The 21,586-nt window shown below is 41.1% G+C and overlaps 1 protein-coding gene across 1 annotated transcript in view; it reads right to left on the reverse strand.

The window, feature by feature from the left end:
* The window catches only part of KIN (Kin17 DNA and RNA binding protein), a 416,311-nt gene that overhangs the window by 110,796 nt on the left and 283,929 nt on the right, over positions 1–21,586 (reverse strand). Inside the window, exons 8-9 of the mRNA XM_044088362.1 lie at positions 17,756–17,882; positions 14,853–14,903 (exon numbers count right to left, since the gene is read on the reverse strand). Of these exons, the coding sequence (XP_043944297.1) occupies positions 14,853–14,903; positions 17,756–17,882 (178 nt within the window). The remainder of the gene's footprint in view (positions 1–14,852; positions 14,904–17,755; positions 17,883–21,586) is intronic.

A 21,586-nucleotide genomic window follows, 5' to 3' on the forward strand; every position in this document is an offset into this window, starting at 1 on the left:
AGAGGGTTTGAGAGTAAATGAGTTCTAGCTATAGCGGACCTAGCTAGTGGTGTAAGATAAGGTTTTATTCTATACAGGGATCCTAATTTTCTGTTAACTGATTTTACTGTGGCATTTATGTGAGTATCAAAGTTGAGATTATTGTCAATTGTGATTCCTAAGAGTTTAGTGGTTAGATCAGGAGAAATAAGGGTGCCATTATTAGATGTGAGCGTGAAGTGTACAGGGGTAGTCTTTTGGGTTGGTGTAAAGAGTAAAAGTTTTTTTGGGGGTTTAGTAGGAGGCAGCGGTTAGAGAACCAATGTTCTACTGTATTGAAAGCTTTTTGTGTATGAGACTGAAGTTCAGCCTGAGAGGTGGCTGCGCAGACAATAGTATTCAATATGCAGACGATTCTACATGTGGAGAGTGGAATGGCTAAATGAAGGTCATTGATGTAAATGGAAAACAAGAGAAAGCCTAATATGGAGCCTTGTGGAACACCTAATGTGATAGGCAGATGATTCGATCGTGTATTTTGTCAGAGTACAGCCTGCTGTCTGTTTTCTAGATAGGATGTGAACCAGTCCATGGATAGTGGACTTAGTGAGTATGACTTTAGGATGTGATGAAGGATTTGGTGATTAACCATGTCGAAAGCTTTTGATAAATCGACAAAGACTGCTGAGGAGAGGATATTTTTGTTGCGGTTTTCGTTGATACAGTTTGTGAAGGAAAGCAAGGCAGAAGAGGTACTGTGGAAAGGTATAAATCCGTGCTGACAGTTTGCTAGTAGGTTGTGATGGAGAAGATGGTTCATTAGCTGTTTGTGGACACACTTTTCCATTATTTTTGCAAGTGGGGAGAGCAGTGCTATGGGACAAAAGTTGGACATTTCGTTGGAGCTACCACCTTTGTGTAGTGGGATAATATGATAAATTTTCCAGATGGATGGGATAATACCTTCATTTATGGTTCTATTTATGAATATGGAGATGGGATAAGCTATGGCTTTAGATGCTATTTGCAGGAATTCAGCTGGGAGTTTGTCAGCTGAGGGGGTAGTTGCTTTTAGCTTTTGGAGAAGGGAGCAAATATATGATGTGGGCACTGGTTCTAACATGAATGCTGGGGGTGCCTTGGAGGTGGGAGTTTGTAGTTTTGAGATATCAGGGGATAGAAGGCTAGCCAGAGTTTGGATAGTATTGGTAAAGAAAGAATTAAAGGCATTAGCTGTTTCAGTTGAATTTTCTGGATTAGCGCCTGAGCGGATGGGGTAATACTTACACCTGGATAAAGAAGTTTATTAATAGTAGACCAAAACTTCTGAGGTTCCTTCAGGAAGGATTGTTGTAGGTGGAGATAGTAGTTCTTTTTGTCAAGTAGAATGGCTTTTTTTGTATTATTTCTTTGCTGTTTGAAGGTTAGATGATCTGTAGAGTTCTTAGTAGTTCGCCATTGAGCCCAGGATTTGTTTCTCTGAATGATTAGTTGCCTGGTTTTGTTTGAGAGCCAAGGAGCAGGTTTAGCTTTACTTCTTGTACAGCGTATTGGGTTGTGATGGTCCAGGATTGTTAGGAATGTAGAGTTGCGAAGTATTCAACTGCTTTGTTAATTGGGAGGGATCTTAATGGTGACCAATTACATTACTTAAGTTCTATTTGGAAAAGCTCAGGGTTAAAATGCTTTTTGGTGTGAACTGTTCTGATAGTGTTAGGGAAGGTTGGGTTGGTTTTATGTCTGATTATGTATGTAAGCAGGTGGTCACTAAGATCGTCTAGGAGTGTTCCTGCTATGTAAGTTTGGTGAGGACTATTAGTCAGAATCCAATCCAATGTGCTTTCTTTATTGTTCAGTTTGTTAATTCTGGTGGGGGAGCTAATAGCTTGTGAGAAACCATAAAGGTTAATGTGGTTGGTAGGGTTTGTACTGCTACATGAATTCCAATCAATGTTAAAGTCTCCTAGGACTATGGTTTCTTGTGGGAGATGAGAAGAAAGCCAGTTAAGTATGTGTTCAAGTGCACCGATGCTGTTGCCTGGGGGAAGATAGACGCAGATAATGTTTATGGCTATGTTTGTTAAGAAGAAAACGGGATGGGGAGGTATGGTACAGCACATTGGTATAGGAGTAGATGTGCAGAGAGTTTGTGGATAGGTGCCACTTAGTGCCTAGTCACTAAAAAGCATCAAAGATACGCTTGCAAGGGTGGCAGACTAATGGAGAGAGGGGGGTATGCTACTACTAATAAGGAAGTGAAAGGTTGGATGTAAGGGTTTATTTAAGAGACCAGAGAATAAGTGGGGTGGTTGATTGGCTGCTGGCTGTCCTGCTTGTGAAACTTGTCTAACCTAGCAGTGTCATTAAACATTAGGATAAGCTCAAAGTTCTAGAATCTGTTGCAACACATACTTTCACTGTCTTGTAGTGGGCTGGTTTTTCTGGGAGCTGATAGGTGAAGTCCTAGTTCAGACAATTTTGTTGAGGCTTCCAGTGGGGTGAGGTCTGGAGATTTAGTACAGGGATGTACTAATTAAAGTAATAAGGTTTTCTGCCATTCTAAGCATTTGTTTTTGTGGCATGTGGACCTGAGAATGCGCTTTGGTAGTCGGTTTCCTAGGCGTAGTGCGAACTCTAGGCCTGAGAAATTCGGTATTTTTGTTTTGAAATGAAGTCGTCGGTTTAATATGAAAATCAGAAGGCCTGAATACACCCTCAGAAGTTGGTGCCTGCACAGCGGCTCCAGACCCATCCAAGGTAGAGACATCAGCAGGTTCCATAGTTGAAGAAGCATCTCACAGCATATCGGACTCCGAATGGGACTCAGTAGAGGCCTGCGAAACTTTAGAAGCGGGTATCAGGGGCTGCGAAAGCGCATCGCTGAGTAATGGCGGACTGGCGACTAGCTTAACAGTAGCGTCGTCGGCAGTTTTGGACCTATGTGGTCTGTCTCTCCTTTATCCTTACTTTTTTTTCGGAAAATCAGTAGTTGGATGGCTTATCGATGCCATTTCGGAATATGGAGATCGGGAGCGAAAGAATTTAGTGACAAAAATAGCCCAACGAAGAATAGTTCGGGCGTTGAACAAGGCACAAAACCGACAGCGAGGGACATCGTGGTCTGGGCCTAAACAGGTGATGCAGTAAGAATGAAAATCTCTGTCAGGTATTTGCTTTCCACAGGCAAGACAATTATTAATTTTTTCTGACATTGGTTAGAGCAAGAAAAAAAGGATCCCCAAAGGGGTACTTATCTTTTAGAAGACTTTAGGTCTGAAACTCGAAAAGCAAAAACTTCAGGAGGCGGCCGACTGACACTTGCGAACTGCTTTTGCCTCAGGCACCGCACGGCAAGAAAGACTGATGTAATGGCGTCGGCTGCATGTTTTATAGCCCTGACATCATGAAAGAAGCAACAGCATTCGACGCAGAAATCCCAAGACTCTGGTATTCAAGCCAAATGAGTGCTACTTGCAGACAGATAACCCAAATGTGATGACTGCAACATTGAAACACGAAGAACATCAGAAATAATCCTACAATTGAGCCAGGCAAGGCTCAGGGAGGAGGATGGCCCCCCCTTTTGTAGAAGATAGTAGTAGGCCACAAAAATCACAAAAACTGACAGGCCAGAAAAGAGCCATAAAGACAATAGAGTGTACTACTGAGGATAAGAAAGAAATTTTGCATTGTTACTATTATGCAAGAAGCCCAGAATTTCTAGACAGAAGATACACAAAGATTAAGAGAGAAATTAGAGGAAAGAAAATACTTACAGAAGAAAAATTCTCAGAAACTTTAAATGAAAATTTGTGTTCACTGATGCAACAGATTTGTGAAAAAACATTATAAAGACTAAGAAACCTTAGGCTGTTTGGAAAAAGAAGCAACTGAGGAAATGTGAAAATATAAAGAACAAAATCTAGAGATTTTTGAAAGGTACAAAAAAATAAGTATGGACATCGGAATGAAAAACAGATCTAATATGGAGCAATATTTATGCAAAGGAAATAGCCAAATTAATCAATACAAAAAATGCAGTCCTAAAGACATTCAAAGAGAAATACAGGCAAAAGCATCCAGATATGGAAAATTTCACAATACAAAATAAGATCAGAAAGAGGGAATGTAGAACAGAAGATTATTAAAGTACAAGTTAAAAAACAGAAGTTGAAGATCTGATGTTGTCAATTTTCATTCTATCCTCAATTGATGGGTATGGATCCAACCCTCGAATCCGACTCGGCCATTGCTACAGCTCGTGGCAACCAAAAACTCTCGAGCTTCTCCCTTACCCACAATACACAACCCCAATTATCTCAGATATTGTTTGCTGCTTTACGCGAAAGACATGGTAACCACTACTCTAGAGCAGATAAATATTTTAAGTTTGTGAATCTATATCTTTTCTTAGCAAATCATATACATTTTTTAGGTTTCTTTAATTTAATTCCTTATCTTATCACTTTAGCTTATTACCATTTTTACTGGTAAATGTACAGAGCTCTATCTGGGTTTGGCTGCCTCTGAAAGAAAGGAGGAGTGGGGTGGTAGAAGATCTAGGAGCAGATTGTTTCCTAGGACGTCTCCATCTCCAGGACTGAGTAACAGAAGGATGAGAGGACTGCCTCTTGACAAAACTAGGCTTTTGAGGATAATTTCTATGAAATATGGGAACAGGTGAAACCAATAAGTGTTTAAGATTTTGAAAGCCTTTACCTTTTTCCTGCAGAGACTTAAGTAGCTCTGCAGAGGCAGCACCAAACAGGGCGTTGTTGACCAAAGGGGCATCCAACAACTTAGCTTGGACATCCAAAGGTAAAGGCTGAAGTCTCAACTATGAAAATCTCCTTAACACAGAACTAGACGCAGCAGACTTTGAAGACACTTCAACAACATCATAGTTGCAACTCAGAGTGTCTGGTCACTTGAGAAAGCGTGAACAGAAGGGTACTCACTTAGGCCTTTTAGCTGGTGAGTCTGGGACCTCAGACAGAAGAGTAGAGGCCTTGGTCAGGGAGTCTAAAGCAACCCTGGCCATGTGGGTCTGATAATTAATAGCTCTAAAGGCCAAGGTGGAAGAAGTATATATTTTCTTCCCCAACCTGTCCATAAATTTACTGTCTATCAGTAGGGAAAAGGGAAGAGGAGGGTAGTTGCCTTAAGGACTTCAGCTGACACTGCAATGACTGCAGGGTCTGCTGGTGGATTCTTGAAAAGGTACTGCTCCTTTGCAGACACTTTATAAAATCTGTCTGGTCTCTTAGAAGTAGGAAGCTGTGACTCTGGGCTTTGAGAGGCAGCAGAAAAAGCATCCTGGAATGCTGGAAGCAAAATGTGGGACTGCGGGTGGTGAGGGTTGCTTCATCTACAAGAGTTCAAAATATCTCTTTTTGTCTCTGAAACATCTGAGACAGGGGAGTCAGGAGTGAGAGACTCTTCTTCTTCTTCTGGAGTCACAAAATCCTTAGGGGATTCAATCTGACAGCAATAAATTAAGGACTCATCTGAAGAGGAAGAATCTTCCACAGATAGTACCTGTGGAACAACTGGTAGGCCTGACTAGGTAATCTGGGTCTGGAGATCCTGAAACGCCTTGAACAGAGTCTGTGAAAAGGTCTCCCAGGGTAGTGTATGGTCTTTTGTGCTATGTTTTTCCTTCAGTTTTCTTTTTAAAGAGGTAGGAGCAGATGTAGGTCTGGGTACCAACGTTATAGTGGATGGCAAGGCAGTAGTAGGCCCCTCCGAAGCCAAAAGCCATGGTTCCCCCTCACCATTAGGCTCTGATGGTTGAACAAACTCAGCAGACATATACTCTGGGTATCCAATGAACTGGCTTCCATTTTGGTTCCAGGCTGCAGTGAAATTCCCAATTGATCCTGGGCTGACACTTGCATCGAGAATCTCACCGGACAACTGAAGCGCAGCTTGAGTGTCGGGCCTAACTTTTTTTATATATACACACATACATATATATATATATATATATATATATATATATATATATATATATATATAAATATACACACACATACACACACACACACAAGCTAATATGTATACACACTCCAAACACACATTTTGTTAACTTTCTATTATTTATTTATTTATTTATTTTTTACCACTAAGGCAAACAAAGAGAAAGGCCTGACTGGGTTTAAAAAATGTCAAGTGTGGGCAAAAAATTGCATTATCTGATGCCCACACTATGTGTGTACTGCATTGGACCACTTTATTTGCAAGAGGACTGTGCTATTTGTCAAAGGTTTTTCAGACAGCCCTGGCTGAAATAAAAAAATAAAATGTTTTTAAAAAGGGATGCTTCCTTCCTCTTTCAGAGACACTATCTGGAGCTATGTTGCCAAAAAAGTCTAACTCTCCCTCTGAGTCTTTCTACCTCTTCTTTCAAGACATCAGAGCAGTCGAGAAAAAGACCTCAATCTGATCAGACCTGCCCGTCGGATCCCAAAAATAAAAAGTCTAAATTATTGGATCAGACTTCAACCTTGGATCCAAAACAGAGACAAAGATTCATTGGATCCTAACTCAACATCAGATCCGAAGCAAAAGAAAGAATTGGGGGATTGGACTTCTTCAGATTTAATGAAAAAGACAACTAATCTAACTTACCTGCCAAGAATGAGATACTCCCCTTCTGTGGACCCATTTCCTCCCAGGTCCCTTACCCCTTTTTGGAGAGACCCAAGTTCCCCTCTGGAATTTCCACTCACTCTTCCAGGAGTTTGATGGAAGATGTAGAAAGAGTGGTGAGAAGAAATCTCTAGGAGCAGAGTCTGATGGGTGCTTTTCCAACTCCTATCCCTTCAGGCCAGAAGGTCCACTCTTCCATCACACCCTCTTTACCAGTTCCTCCTCTGACTCCTTCTGTGGTCTCAGAGTCCTTGCATCCTAGCTGTCCAGCTCTGTCCGACTCAGATCTGTGGATACTTTATCCTTGGATCCGAAGTTCATTCTGAGCACTTCTCTTCAGAGCAGAGGCTTCCCCTGTCAGATCTGAGGTGTTGGAATAGATTATGAAGTTGCTGGAGCAGTCAATGCACCTCGGAGCCTCAACACAGGTTAGCTTGGCTCCGGCTTCTGCCTCGAGAAGATTATTTCTGGAGCATGGGGTGGACAACAGTCCAAAACTTTTCAGATCAGAGGTCCTGTCTGTCTCTGGCAGGTCTGCCTTTGAGGCTATGGAGAGAGCTTTGTCTGCCTCAGCAATGCAGACAGTTCCTACCCCCTCAGATCCTCAATCTCCAGCCTTGATCTCTCTGAACCTGGAGTCTCATCATTCCTTTCCAAAGGGAGGGCCAGTACGTATACCACAAGCTTCCCAACAGTGTTTCCAAAGTTCTTCTGATACCTCCCCAGGACATCCCACTGAGGACAACCCTAAGAAGAAGACGTGCAAGAGGAAGCACTTGGACTCCCCAGAGAAGTCTATCACAGAAGATACAAACTTCGATGAAGGTGAAGTGTTCCCACATTCACCTCCTGAAGATGTCTCATTTGGAGGCATCCTTAAGATTTTAAAGCAGAGGTAGCTGGACGTCCACAGCAGCCCTTCATCCGAGGAGTCTGTATTCCTGGAGGCTTTCAGTACTGGCCAGTCTACCTCCTGGGTGACTCTGCCCACCGACAAGCTCATTGACTTGATCTCTTTGCAGGCATGGAAGGTTCCAGAAACTACTGAACTAATACCTCGAAGACCAGACAAAATTATGGCACCACCTGTGGACGAAGAGTTTTCAGGGAAAGGGGTGCCTGTTAATGCCAAGGTCATGGTGGTGCCACTAAAAAGAAACTTGCTGAGGGGAGTTTTACTGTTCACCCCCTCCAAAAGGGGAGTCGCCGGCAATGGACATGTTTGGTTTGGGAAGCGTGTCTATGCTTCAGCTATCTTTGCCTCAAGATCACTGAATTATTTGACACACTTCACAAAGTTACAGAGGGGTTTGATAAAGGAGCTCTCAGATGCCCTCGCAGGATCAGTTTCTGAAGTACAATCATCAGTGACTTCTCAGTTGGCTATCCTGCAATCTATTTCCAACTCTTCCATGAGGCTCATTTTGCACATAGCTTCAGGCATTTCTGTGAGCAGGCATTCTTGCATGCGATTATGTGATTTTGCAGAGCCCTTCTAGTCCTCATTTGTCAATGCTCCTTTTGACAGAATGTCTTTGTTTGGCCCCAAAGTGAAGGATACATTATCCAGGTGTGGGAAGGATGGAAAAACCCTGTCTGCCATGGGTGTACATTTTTCAGCCCCTCAAAGATCCTTTTCTAGGAATCAAAGAGGCGGTCAAAAGATATGGTTCAAGAAATCCCAGGGACCTTTTCAGAACACACATGGAGGAAGTTCTCCAAGGGGTAGACGAGGAACTGTAATGGTAGATGCCACCCCATGGCAGAAGTGGCCTGCAAAACCAGGGGTCCAAAGATTTTCTCTCTGATAGACCCTTCCGGGGTTCCTGAAAGAAGGCCTGATTGACCTGCTCTGGAGATAATTGGGGGTCGACTATCTCAGCACCAGACAGCCTGGCTAGAAATAACAGATATTTGGGGGCAGAGGATAAATTCCAGATGTTATACAATTCCCTTTTCCTTTCCTCTATGTTCCACCCAGTCAGAGGGAAAAAGCAGCAATTCGGGCACAAAAGCTGCTAGAAAAAGAGTCATCCAAGAGGTCCCACCAGACGAGTTAGAATCAGGATGTTACTCATGATTCTTTTTATTGCCAAAGAAACCAGGGACTGGAGACCAATTTTGGATGTCAACAACTTAAAGAAGTCAGTTTGATGTACCAAGTTCCAGATGGTTACGGTTCAGTCCATTCTCCCTTTTCTGGGCAAGGAAGACTGATGTGTTTGATAGATCTTCAGGATGTGTACTATACCATAATGATGAAGAGGCGATCCAGAAGGTTTTTATGCTTCCAGCAGGGAGACAGTCATTACCAATTCAGAGTTCTTCTGCTCTTTGGTCTCACCACAGGCTCCAGGGTGTTCATCAAATATATGACAAGGTATCACCTCACTTGAGACTGCATGGATTCCGGGTGTTTCCATATCTAGACAACTGGCTCATTACTGCCTCAACCAGGCATCAATTAATAAAGGCAAGGGATCAGGTTCTCCAGACATGTTCTCATCTAGGGATAACCATCACCTATAAAAAGTCTCAACTGGAGCAAATTCAAAACTTGGAATTTTAGGACCACTGCTCAACAAAAGGTCAATAACAGCCTCACTGCCTCTGTCAAGAGTTCAGACCATTAAGATCGCAGGTCAGAAAAATAATCTGCAGTACCACGATTGCAGTCTGCTTGGTCCTCCAAGCTCTAGGATCAATGCCAGCAGCAATAACACTAGTACCTTTAGCCAGATTTTACATGAGGATTCTACAGTGGATGCCATCAACACAATGGTTGATACGTTACCAATCCATGTAAACTCCAAAACGAATCACCCACACATGCACGAGTTATCTCCAGTGGTGGATTCAGACCAAGTTCTACAAGGCCGTCCATTCATTCCCCCCTCAGCCCAAGGCCATAGTGACCAAGGATGCTTCTCAGTTGGGGTGGAGAGTATTTTTTGGGAAAAAAAACAGTCCAAGGCACTTGGCCCAGAGTTCAGCTTGCATATCAATATCCTAGAGATCAGAGCAGTGCTTTTAGCACTACAAGCCCTTCAGAATGTTCTCCCTTTGAGGACGATTGCAGTACAAATAGACACGTCAGTAGTTTGGTACATCAACAAACAAGGAGGAAACAGATCATATCCATTGTGTCGAGAAGCACTCAGAGTGTGGCAATGGGCAATCTCATCCAACCGCTTTCTCATAGCAACGCATATTCCAGGGAAGTCCAAAGTGGCAGCAGACAAGTTGGGCAGGTACATTCTTCTACTTCATGAGTGGTCCCTCAAGAACATAACAGAAATGATTTTCCTTCAGTGGGGCCAGCCTTGCTGTGATCTTTTTGCTTCTCTCCTAAACAACAAATGCAGCAGCTACTTAGCTTTAATCCCCCCTGGGGGAATCACTAAGGGATGCTCTTCTTCACGTTTGGTCACCTGGTCTTCTTTACGCTTATCCACCAATTCCTCTAATTTTGAAATTCCTACAGAAAGCTGCCATACTGAAGAGCAAACTCATTCCCCATTGCACCTTACTGACCTTGACAGATTTGGTTCCCCTTCCTCTGGCCTCACTTATCCACCAGCCTTGGATTCTGGTTCCACTTCAGACCTCCTCTCTCACCCAACAGGCATGATTCATTGAGACATATCAAACCTCAGGCTAATGGCCTGGCTTCTCCAATTCCATGGGACACAATGCAAAAGGAATTCAACCACCACCAAAAAAGAAAGAAACAGATATATTTTGGAGAAATAGCTATGAGGATCCTGTGAAATGAAAATGCTAAACAGATAAATGCTAAATAGAAGTAAAAGAAAGAATAGGAAGTTCAACTGTACAGGATATGTAACGGGATGAAGTAACGGCCAGAGAGATTGAAACAAAGTTAAGAAAAGCTCCTAATTAGAAAACCCCAGGCCCAGATGCAGTACCTAACTTCTGGCTAAAAGTATTACTATCTTTACATGAAGATTTAATCATGGGTAAGAACAATTTGCATGTGCATCCTGAACAGGCACCACCCTGGTTAACATGATGCCACATTCTGCTCAGTTTCAATGCTCCTACTTAAGAGTGAACCTGCAAGCTATACTAAAAAGTATAAACTAATAACTTGCCTTCCGACAGCCTATAAACTATAGAATGAATTGACACCAACAGAGTTTATAGTCATTTAGAAAAAAACTCAATAATGGCAATACAACAAAAGGGTAATAAAAGAAATTCACATGGAACAAAGAATCATTTGTTGATAATAATGGAAAACTGTAAAAAGGGGAAGAATCTAAGTATGGCATGGACAGCCTACAAAAAAAGCATTTGGCAGTATTCCGCATTCATGGATAAAAAAAGAGTCCTGAAGAATGTACAAGACATACCCTACTCTGATCGATTACATTACAGCAACCATAAAACAGTGGCAAACCACTCTGCAGTTAAGCCATGATAAAAGACAAATTATTACTCCAGGGATAAAAATCCAACAGGGGATATTCCAGTTTGACGCTCTGTTACCACTGCTCTTTTGTCTTGCCCATACCCCATTAAGCTGTCTACTTAACAGATTAGGTCATGGCTACAAGTTGGCTCCTAAAAAATAAAGTATAAAGACATCTAATCTTTTTCTGGACAATTTAAAACTGTACATTTCAGATGAGGAACTGAATGCACAGCTGCAAGTGGTCAAAACTTTTTCAGATGATATAAGAATGTCATTTGGTCTTGATAAATGTGCAAAAGCAACCTTTAAAGCAGGAAAGCTGCAACACCAAGAAAACATCAGTTTGGGATAGGAATGTGATGTGCAAGAGGGAGTGTACAAATATTTGGGAAATGTAGGATCAACAACAAAAGCTGAACAAATGCAAATAAAACTTAGTAAGGAATATTTTAGAAGATTTAAATTAATACTTAAAACAGCATTGACATCTAGGAACCAAGTCCAAGCTATAAATTAATTTGCTCTTCTTATCCAAGAGTAACTGACTGGCCACAAAAGGTGTGGGATAGGTTGGACAGGAAAATAAGGATGCTTCATGCTCAAATGATTTATAAAAATCAGTGCAAAACAAGGCTATATATTCCCTGTTCTGAAGGAGGTATGGGTCTCCTCGAAACTGATTACATGTACAGATCTGCAATCGTGGGTCTGCATACATATTCGCTGACCTCACAAGACCCAAATGTAGTGAAAGTTTTAAAACATGAGGAAAACAATTCTAAAATGACTTCCCTGTTTAGTTTAATAGAAGCATATCAAGCGGGAATGGAAATCAAACCAGAAGTAGATAGGAATCAGGCGGCAATTGAATGTACCAAAAAACAAAAGAAAATAACATAAGGTGAAGAGTCAGACGACAAGGCAAGAAACAGTTGAAAATGCACAAACATAGTTGCAAGTAGACAGCTCTTGGAATAACCTCATGTTGATCAGGATCAAACGCAGGAATGGTTCAGGACACGTGAATTTAAACCAATAGACGAAGGGTTAATATTGGCAGCCTAAGATACTGGACTATGTACACATTGATTTACAAAAGTCCACTGAACATGTGGGAGAAAAAGACAAATGTAGGTTTTGTAAAACAGAATTGGAAACAGTCATACATCTTGTTGCTGGCTGTGATATACTAATGGCAGAAGAACTATATACCGAAAGGCATAATAATGTAGCAAGACTCTTGCATCTGGGATTGTGTAAACATTACAATACTGAAGTAGCTGAAAAACACTGGAAACATGAAGCCACAAAGCATTACAGAAAATTATGAAGTTTATATCACATGGGATCACCCATTACAAACAGTTCAAAAAACAGCTGCAAGAAAACCAGATATAATAGTCCATGAAAAGAAGGCAAAAGTAGCACTGATCATTGAAATTGCTATACCCAGTGGCTACAGTGTCTTATATACAAGATAGACAAAAAGTCATAAAATACAAGGATTTGCAGGCAGAAACAAGGGCAATGCGGAAGAATGATACCCATACAAGTTCCAGGAGCTTCGGTTCTAGGAGGTTCTAGGAGCAACTGGGTCTTATAAAAAAAGAATTTATAATCATACTTATATGTTACAGATACATGTAATGCCATAAGAATTGCAGGAGTCATTACTGGGCACACTGCGGGTGCTGCGAAGTGCACTTCTGACTAACACCAAAGATTGAAACAATACTAATTTCATGCACTTTAACCATACTTTGAAACTCAAAACTCTTGGAAAAATTAAAAAAAAAATAGTAGAGAAATGATATGCTGCAAAACAAACACTTGTATGCACAAATTAAATGAATACATGTGGATGAGTATTGGCAAATACATATAAAATGGTAGAATGCAGGCCAGGTGCACTACCAACTATGGCTAGCCAGGAGAAACAGACTGTGGTCCTTGGGACCACTGGCAATTTGCAAAGATCATATAGAAGTTACCCTTAGGGTGTTTAACAATGTTACTTCAATATGCCTAAGGTAGTTAAATAAGCACTTGCATCCTTGGAGGGCTAAAGTTAAAGACAGTCAGGCTTCCAGAACATCATAAAAGGCTGGGATCAAGGGAACAAGGGATACGCGAGGGCCTTGGGAGCTATACACCCTAGGATCAGAGGGAAGGGATACTATAAAAGGCTTCCTATTGTTCAGGGACTCTATATAGAAGTAAATCCAAAAAGAATGTCAAGGAATCCGGGTTTCAAGGACCTTCTCAATCTCACCTATGATGACCTCAATATCGCCACTTCCTCAAAAAATCTGGGAATATGGGACATCAACACACCCTCCAAAATCCCTATTAACACAGCTGTGCAGGCTGTCAAGTAGATCAGAACCACATAAAAGTCTGTAATGGACCTGGCACCAACATCAAGCTATAATCATTAAGAGTGAAATTTCATACTTATGAGTCCAGCTTAACTACCTGTCAAATGCACGATCTACCACTCCTGGCCTGCAGACTCTGGGAGAACCTGCAGGGTGATCAAATGATTCAAGGGAATGCTGAGATCATGCCAGATAAACCTAGAATGAACTGTGGGAAAAGTCACAGCAAATACTGCAAATGCACTCCCACTGATGGAAATCAGTTATGCACCTAAGCTCTCATTATCTGAGGGGGGGGGGGCTCACTCATGTAAAGCCCAGAAAGCAGTGGAAAATACAGACCCACTTCTATGAGGGCTAAGTTCCAGCCACTTCCCCAAGAAAAGTTGCATGTGCACAAACTTTGGCATATCAGCAGAGTGTTGAGAGGGGGGCCCCCTCACCTGTCCCATGAGGAGCCTGCTTTCCCCAGCTACAGGATCTGGAGAAGTTTCAACAAACACTCAAGAAATGATGCAATGGGCGAGCAAATGCATAATCTTTTACTGATGACAGCAAGGACTTGTTACCAAATGGTGAGAGCAGCAAAAAGAACTGGCAGACACAGAGGGTGACTGCTTATGTAGTCAACAAGTGAAATCACAATGTGCAACTTCATGGTCGATTGCTGGTTTCTAATGTACAGAAAACTCTGTAAAAAGTTGCTGGTTGCTGGAGTGAACAAACCCAGCTAAAGGAACATCAGACAGGGCCCTCAGTACTAGATTAACAGTTCTCCTCAGCTCCCCAAATTTTATTTTCATTTTCCTTCCCTTCCTCACTAACTCCTCTTATTGTTTACTAGGTCCACAAGACTCACCTTAATCTCTCCCAGCCTACAGCCTTATCCACATTCAGGCCAGTGAAGAGACTGAGGATGCTGGTACAGCATGACATTGCTGTTAGACTGTGTGCCCCAGCCCCATTTCCACTCTGTGACAGCTCTGCAAGTTTAGCAACTGCTGCCTTTGGAAGATACATGCACACTTCCACTCATGTACAACCTCCTCACCAAGCAGTATCCTACTGCAGCAGGCAAGGACTTTCTCCCTCTCCCCAGGATGTAGAAAGCAGGCAAATTCCTCCAACACCCATACCTCTAATCATGCAAGGGCTGTTTGGAACAAAGCAAGGGCTTTATCATTATATGGCTGACTCCTCTCCTAACTCTTTGAGAAAACTGCATAGAAGAAGCCTACCGTAGTTCTGACAAAATATTTATCACAAGTAACATGGAAAATGCCAAAATCTACATTTTAATTTACCAGATTTCCACAGAGTTTTTCATGCCATCATTCTACCCAAGATATAAGGATACCTATTAAGTGGAATTAATACCATACAAAAGCAAGTGCAACTGTACTCACAGGCTGTAGCCAGTAGTCTGTACGAGATGCTTTTTTCTTCTCTTCTTCCAACTACAAAAAACAAAAAATATATTAGTTTAATGAACACTCTGCTGTAGCAAAAGTCAGCCTTATTATTCTAAAATACTTGAGCTGCACCTTTGTTCTTTGAAACTACAGTGCAGTTTTGACAAGTAGTTACTATAACAATAGATATTTGAGGGGAAAGGGTATAAAACCACAACTACGACTGGGCTAAAATTACAGGTCTAAGACCCTGCAGGAGGATAACAAATGACTCGCATTGTGTCCCTTTGGTGTTCTGTGGTGCACCAGAATTAATGAACAGCTTGTGGCATAGTACTGCCGGGCTTTAGCCCTCATCAAATGAGGAAGAAGATGAAGGAAGATCTGGGAGGAGGGCTCATTCCTAAACTGGCAATGCAGAAAACACCTGCATAATATACTGAACCTTTTAATAAACCCTAAGCCAATGAGATGTAATTCTTGAAAAGATTTATGCATATCACAACTATGAAGATAGAGCAAATCAAGTATCTGGTATGGCACATCCATGACAGATACTAAGGGATGTGTTCATTTCCAGAATAATACAGAAAGATAAAGCATACATGGCCATATAACCATAGTCTGCCTTTTGTGTAAATGAATAAGGTTCAAGTCCAGTTTGTTTGTTGGTTAACCACTTGGTGATTTGTGCTAGAGCAGCAGTACTCCATGCACAGTAGTTTATATGTCAGTTAGGCAAGTAGGAAAGTTGCAAGAACAGTTATGTCAGCCACTGGCTTTTTCCAGCAAGACAGTAGTATTTGCTATGGGTGGAGAGGGGGAGAAGGGCTGTCTGATTTTATTACCCAAAGTAAATTGCAAATATATACAACATATATAAATATATATTAGTGCCATTTTGGTGGTCAAATTGTGAATTCATTGGATGGAAAAAAGGCTGGTACAGTTTATTGAAAATTTGCTGAATGCACATTTTTATATGTAAGATTGTGAACAGTGGAGTGAAGAATTTGACCTTTGTCCACTGTAGTGCGATCTTGGATTTGGTATATTATAATTAGCAGGTGGTTTGAAGGATGCAAGGGGCTTGCTCCCCTGCAAAAAAATACTACTCATTTTTCCACCATGTTGTGAAAATCAAGCTGTTTTGCTCGAGCACCTCAGTTTCTTTTATATGAGTATCCAAAAAATGTCATATACTCGTACCTTAAGCATATACATGCAGACAAAACATTATACATATGTAAGTACATGCACACTATATATTATACATATATACATTATATAATATATATATATATATATATATATATATATATAAAATATATATATATATATATCTATATATATATATATATATATATATATAAAATATATATATATATATATATATATATATATATAAAATAAATATATATATATATATATATATATATATATATATAGCTACAGCGTCTTCTGTATGGAGACTGCGTGAACGGCCGTACCTTCGTTGAAGGTTGTGCGTCATGGCTGGCAACTCGGCATGTAAAATCTACTGCCAATCATTAGTGGACCGGAGTTCCGCTGTGGCGACTCCTAACCGGGAAAAGCCGAAAGACACAAAATATATATATATAATCTATAGATTATATATATATAAATAAATATACTTCATATAATCTTCTCAATCTCATAATTATAAATTATAATAATTATATTAGAGAGTAATCTCTAATTACTTCATATAATCAAACATCCAAATGTTCGACTTTCATATGGCCAAGACCATATGATTGAACATTTGAATGTTTGAAATAAACAAAATAAAAAAAAAATAAACAGTGCTAGCAGGAGGCAAGCCCCCTGCACTTCCACACCCCCTGCTATTTAAATATACCAACTCCGAGATCACACTACATTGCGGTAAAAGGAAATCTTCCCATTCTGCCCTCTATGGAGATTCCCATTCAGACCATTTGAACTTTTAAAAGTTCAATCATATGGTCTCGGCCATATGAAAGTCGAGCTTTTAAAAGTTCGACCATGTGTGTTGTACCTACACACCCCCACACACACATATATATATATATAAATATATATGTCTATAGATCGATACATAGAGATATATAATGTGTGCGTGGGCATGTGTGTATATACCACCCCTAGATATTCCTGCTACTTCACTTAATTATTCCTAATTCAAGGTCACAGAAATCTGGATACAAGGCAAATGACAAGTGTCAGGGCAAAACTTATTACCCCCTTTGCTATAAGGTTGTAAAACTTCGAGCTGGAATAATTAAGTAGTGGGGATTTATTCCAACTTGGGGCAAACACGAGTTGCTGCATTAAGTGACAATTTTTTGTTGCAGACTGAAAAGCACTGCATGCCAAACACTGTTTTGATAATACTGTCCATACACTAGGCTCTGTCACTTGTAGTTCAGTGGAGTGAATGATGGACACAAGCCATGAACCTGTTGAAACACTGTGAAGAATGTGTGACTTAGCAGAAACATAAGAACCTTCCAATGATCTACATTTGAATGAGATTCAAATTACACAAGCAATTAAACAAAGTGGGGATTCCGGGGCTAAGTATCCCAGTTATCCCATGGGGATGTTCCGGTGTGGGCAGTCAGGATGTGTATAACCAATAAACATTCTGTTAGAGTACCCATAAGATCTGTCAAATTCTAGTACTCTTATCTTGCATTCCATTTGGCTGAACTACTTACTAAGACTGCCATTATATTTAAGATTTTTTCACTCTCCAGCAGGAAAATGCATAGAATACTAAAAGTTCTAAAGACTTACTTGAATCTAAATTAACAATAATAAAAAATTTACATTTATTGCTGATTAATTCTGCATTCTAGCTGATATTTAACTTTACTACACAAAAATCATACCGCAATGATTTCTTGTAGAGCTGATTTTTTCTTTTTATCTCTGGATTCTGCAGATGCATGTTGAGCTTCTTTCCGTTTTCCAGCTGGAACACCACTTGGCAACTTCAAAGCACTAGGACCAAGGACGCTGCAAATGAAATAAAAAACAAAGACTTACTGGTCTTGCTAAAATAAAAAATATATATATATCTTCCATTTATGCTTCATTTAAAAAATATCAGAATCTGTACAAAAAGCTTATACACAAGCTAAATAATGCCAAGTAATACCTTGGACCACCTAGTTGGTCCACTTGCCCATTCTGTTGGATAAGCTGAAGATTCTAGTAACTTTTAAGCAAGATCTTTCCACCCATTCTCACAATAACAGCTCTGCATCCATCTTCTAAAATTTCTTTCCTTTTCATAGTTTCCAAGATCCAAATCTCCTTAAGATGGTACCTGCATGCATCCAACAACACGTATATTATGAAGCATTTCTTTATACTGTACCCTCTCATCCTTGTATATTTCTTCAAGCAAAACATCCAAACTTCTTTGACTGCAAATATTTTTTTAATTCTGTCTGCTTTCTACCCCATGCCTGCCAAAATTCAAGCTTACCCCTCTGTTGGACACCACCCATTCTACCCAGTCTCATGACAAGAATAGTCCTGACAAAGTTGTCATTCATATAGTCATGAGGGTATTTTGTACCCTGAATGGTACTCTGGCACTGAGTCACTTGAAAATGACCTAACCTCATCCATTATGGGGAGATCTGTATCTGCATCACCACAGAGGCCCACAATGCCCTCCCCATTTGGGTTCATGCTTTCAGACATTTGTCTGTGTTGAAGGTTACAAGTAGTGGCCTGTCAATCTAAATACCTTCCCCCAGCTCATGCACTGTGCCAGTGCCCCTCCTCTGAGGGGTCGTAGAAGCATGCACCCAGGTCTGCCCAGCCCCCCACAACAGGCCTACTCAGACTCCATGCAAGTTGTCAGAAGGTTCAACCACTAATGAAATCCAGTTCACCTGGGGCTGCAGTCAGAGCTTTATCCCTCTATGTCACAGGAGTTGTCCGAAATCAGTTTTAATCAAGTTTTCTCTGTCAAGTCCCACACGCTATTTTCCTCAAGGACATACATACCTCTTTCTTTCATTTCTCTGTGCATATTCTTTTTGATACAGACCTGCAACATATTTATAGTCCTCTTCCAAACTGCATTAATCCTAATGTTTCTGTGGAGTTGAGGTCTCCATAAAGTACAGCGTTCACCACCATGAATGTAGTGATCTTGTCTTCACAGTAACTAGCTGGCTGAGTTCACTTCAGGAGGAGTTCCTAGACTACAGTTTTTGGAGGTATAACAAGATGGTTTAGGATTGGTTGCCGGATAATACATGCAAGGCCATGTCCCTCAGTCTGGGAGCGAGAATCCCAGATTCAAAAGTCAGGTTCTGTGCCACACTTGTGTGTGTGTGTGTCTGTGTGTGTCTATCGGCTTTTCCCGGTTAGGGGTCGCCACAGCGGAACTCCGGTCCGCTAATGACTGGCAGTAGATTTTTACGTGCCGAGTTGCCGGCCCTGACGCACAACCTTCAACGAAGATACGCCCATTCACGCATGTCTCCACACAGAAGATGCTCTAGCTGAGAATCGAACAGGACAACATCTTACTGTGAGGCGACAACGCTACCGCAGCACCACCACTGCAGTCATCATGAAAAAAAAAAAACAGTTTTGGATTCTGCAATATAAGCTCCATTATCAGTACGTCATAGGTCAATCTTTCCCAGTTCTATAGCTTCAGGTAGTATGCGGAGGATTGCTCATCTCTAGGGGAAGACACCATAACTGCCCCCCCTTTTGAATACCCCTCTCCCCTACTTCCCTATAGCTGAGCATCAGCTGCTCTCCTCTTTCACAGGGTTTAGTGGACCTACATTAGCCTCAGCCAGGCTCAAACCCACCCATGTCTGGTGACAATGAGGATATCAAGGACCCTGGTGCAGCCTTGGCAGCCACGCCCACATACGATGGGTGAGATGGTGTTGGCCACTCACTCCAGTCCCTCTACGCCTCGTCCACTCCAGCATTCACTCTAGAGTGAAGGTAGGGCTTTATCCCCTTGAGTCAATGGGGCTTAGGTAACATTATACTTTCTTTGCACACCATGCTCCAACTACGCATCCAGCTAAACCTTTTGCAATAATGGCACCAATTAAGATACACAATGCATTAATCATGCAAACATCAGAAAGTGTTGTCCTTCCACTGGGATCCTCTACAAGCAACAAGCAGTCCCAGTGGCTGACCACAGGCTTAAAGATGTAAAGCACCAGCAAGTCAAGATGCTCTTTGTGCAATTAGGATCTTTCAATGTCAAAAGACTAATCCACTACACTGTCATGATGGTCAAATATAAGTTAAACAAAGCTGAGTGCTTACCACACAAAACCAATTCACTCTACTATGGCACCAAGTTTAACAGCACGGCACAATGCAATTAATAATGCAAGAAAAGCAGAGTGGTACCAGGTGCTCAACTTAAAATGAATGAATGAAATGTTCATGTCATCACAGTGCTGGATGGGTTATAGAACTTGCTAACTACAGCAAGCCTGGCAGGGAATTATTCCACAAGCAGTAATAAGATAAGGTATTAATCCCCTGATCTGCGACTGGCTGCAAAAATAATATACCAAGGCTGGACACAGCAGCAGCAGTGGGTTCTGTCACCAGAATCTGAATCTACAAAGAGCTCAACAAAAAGTTAAACATAAATATTATGAAACTCAGCAACAGACTGCCACAAACCAGAAAATGTAAAAGACCAGTCCTTATCACCAACCCCTATGGTGACAAATAGGGATGCTGCCTCTCTCACTGGAAGAGATATATGATCTTAATGCACACAACATAAATGCCACTAACATACGCAGTCTGTTAATTCACACATAGGTGGCAGCAGATATGCAGTGTAAAAGGAACAGCAATGTTTTGCTTTTGTGGAATCATGACTTGTTCTAGCCAGAAAGCTAATCTACAATATTTTATAGTGTTAGGTACCACAGCTAAAATAAATCAGTAAGGCTGCTGTGTTCAGTTACAACTCAGCCAAACATATCCTGTAATCAGGATCTTCTGCTAGCAAAAGGCTAATCCACCGTACTAGCAGAACAGAAGCTTAAAAAGGCTGAGCATCACCACCGCGCAGCAGAGTTTCAAAAACATACGTCAACACTAAATATGTAGAACACATACACCCACACAAGCAACAAAACTTCTTGTAAGGAAAGGAAAACACAAGTCAAAGGATGGACTGCTACTACAGTGAAGACAAGGACTCTTCAATTATCTGCTGAATGTGTAGAATACCAAGCTATGCATGGAAAAGTCAGATGAAAACACCAACAAGCATTCTCCACCAAAACTGCATCTAGCTTAGAGAGCACATCTAAACTGTAGATGTCAGTAAACAGGAGGATGGACCAAGAAGTGCTTCACAAATGATTTTAAAACCTAGACCTCTGTAAAAATGCAGAGCATGCTGCAACTGTTCTAGCAGAGTAAGCTCTGGTGACCCTCTAATGGGATTCCCCATAAGTGTAAATAAATAAAACTCAATGTGTACAGCACTTCAACCAGAAATAATTTGCTTCTCTACAAGGAAGCCCAACTTATCAGCTAAATTGTTGACAAAAAAGTTGTTCAGATTTTCCGATTTCATTAGTTTGCAAAATGTGTTCCAGGATTCATCTTGCACAACGTTTTCTCCCCTGCTGCTCTAGGATTAGCATAAAAAGGCATCAGATGCATCCTATGACTCAGGGTGATGCCTGATC

This window comes from Protopterus annectens, chromosome 11.part0 (genome assembly GCF_019279795.1).
Source record: "Protopterus annectens isolate FY-2018-M chromosome 11.part0, PAN1.0, whole genome shotgun sequence".
NCBI classification, from domain to species: domain Eukaryota; kingdom Metazoa; phylum Chordata; order Ceratodontiformes; family Protopteridae; genus Protopterus; species Protopterus annectens.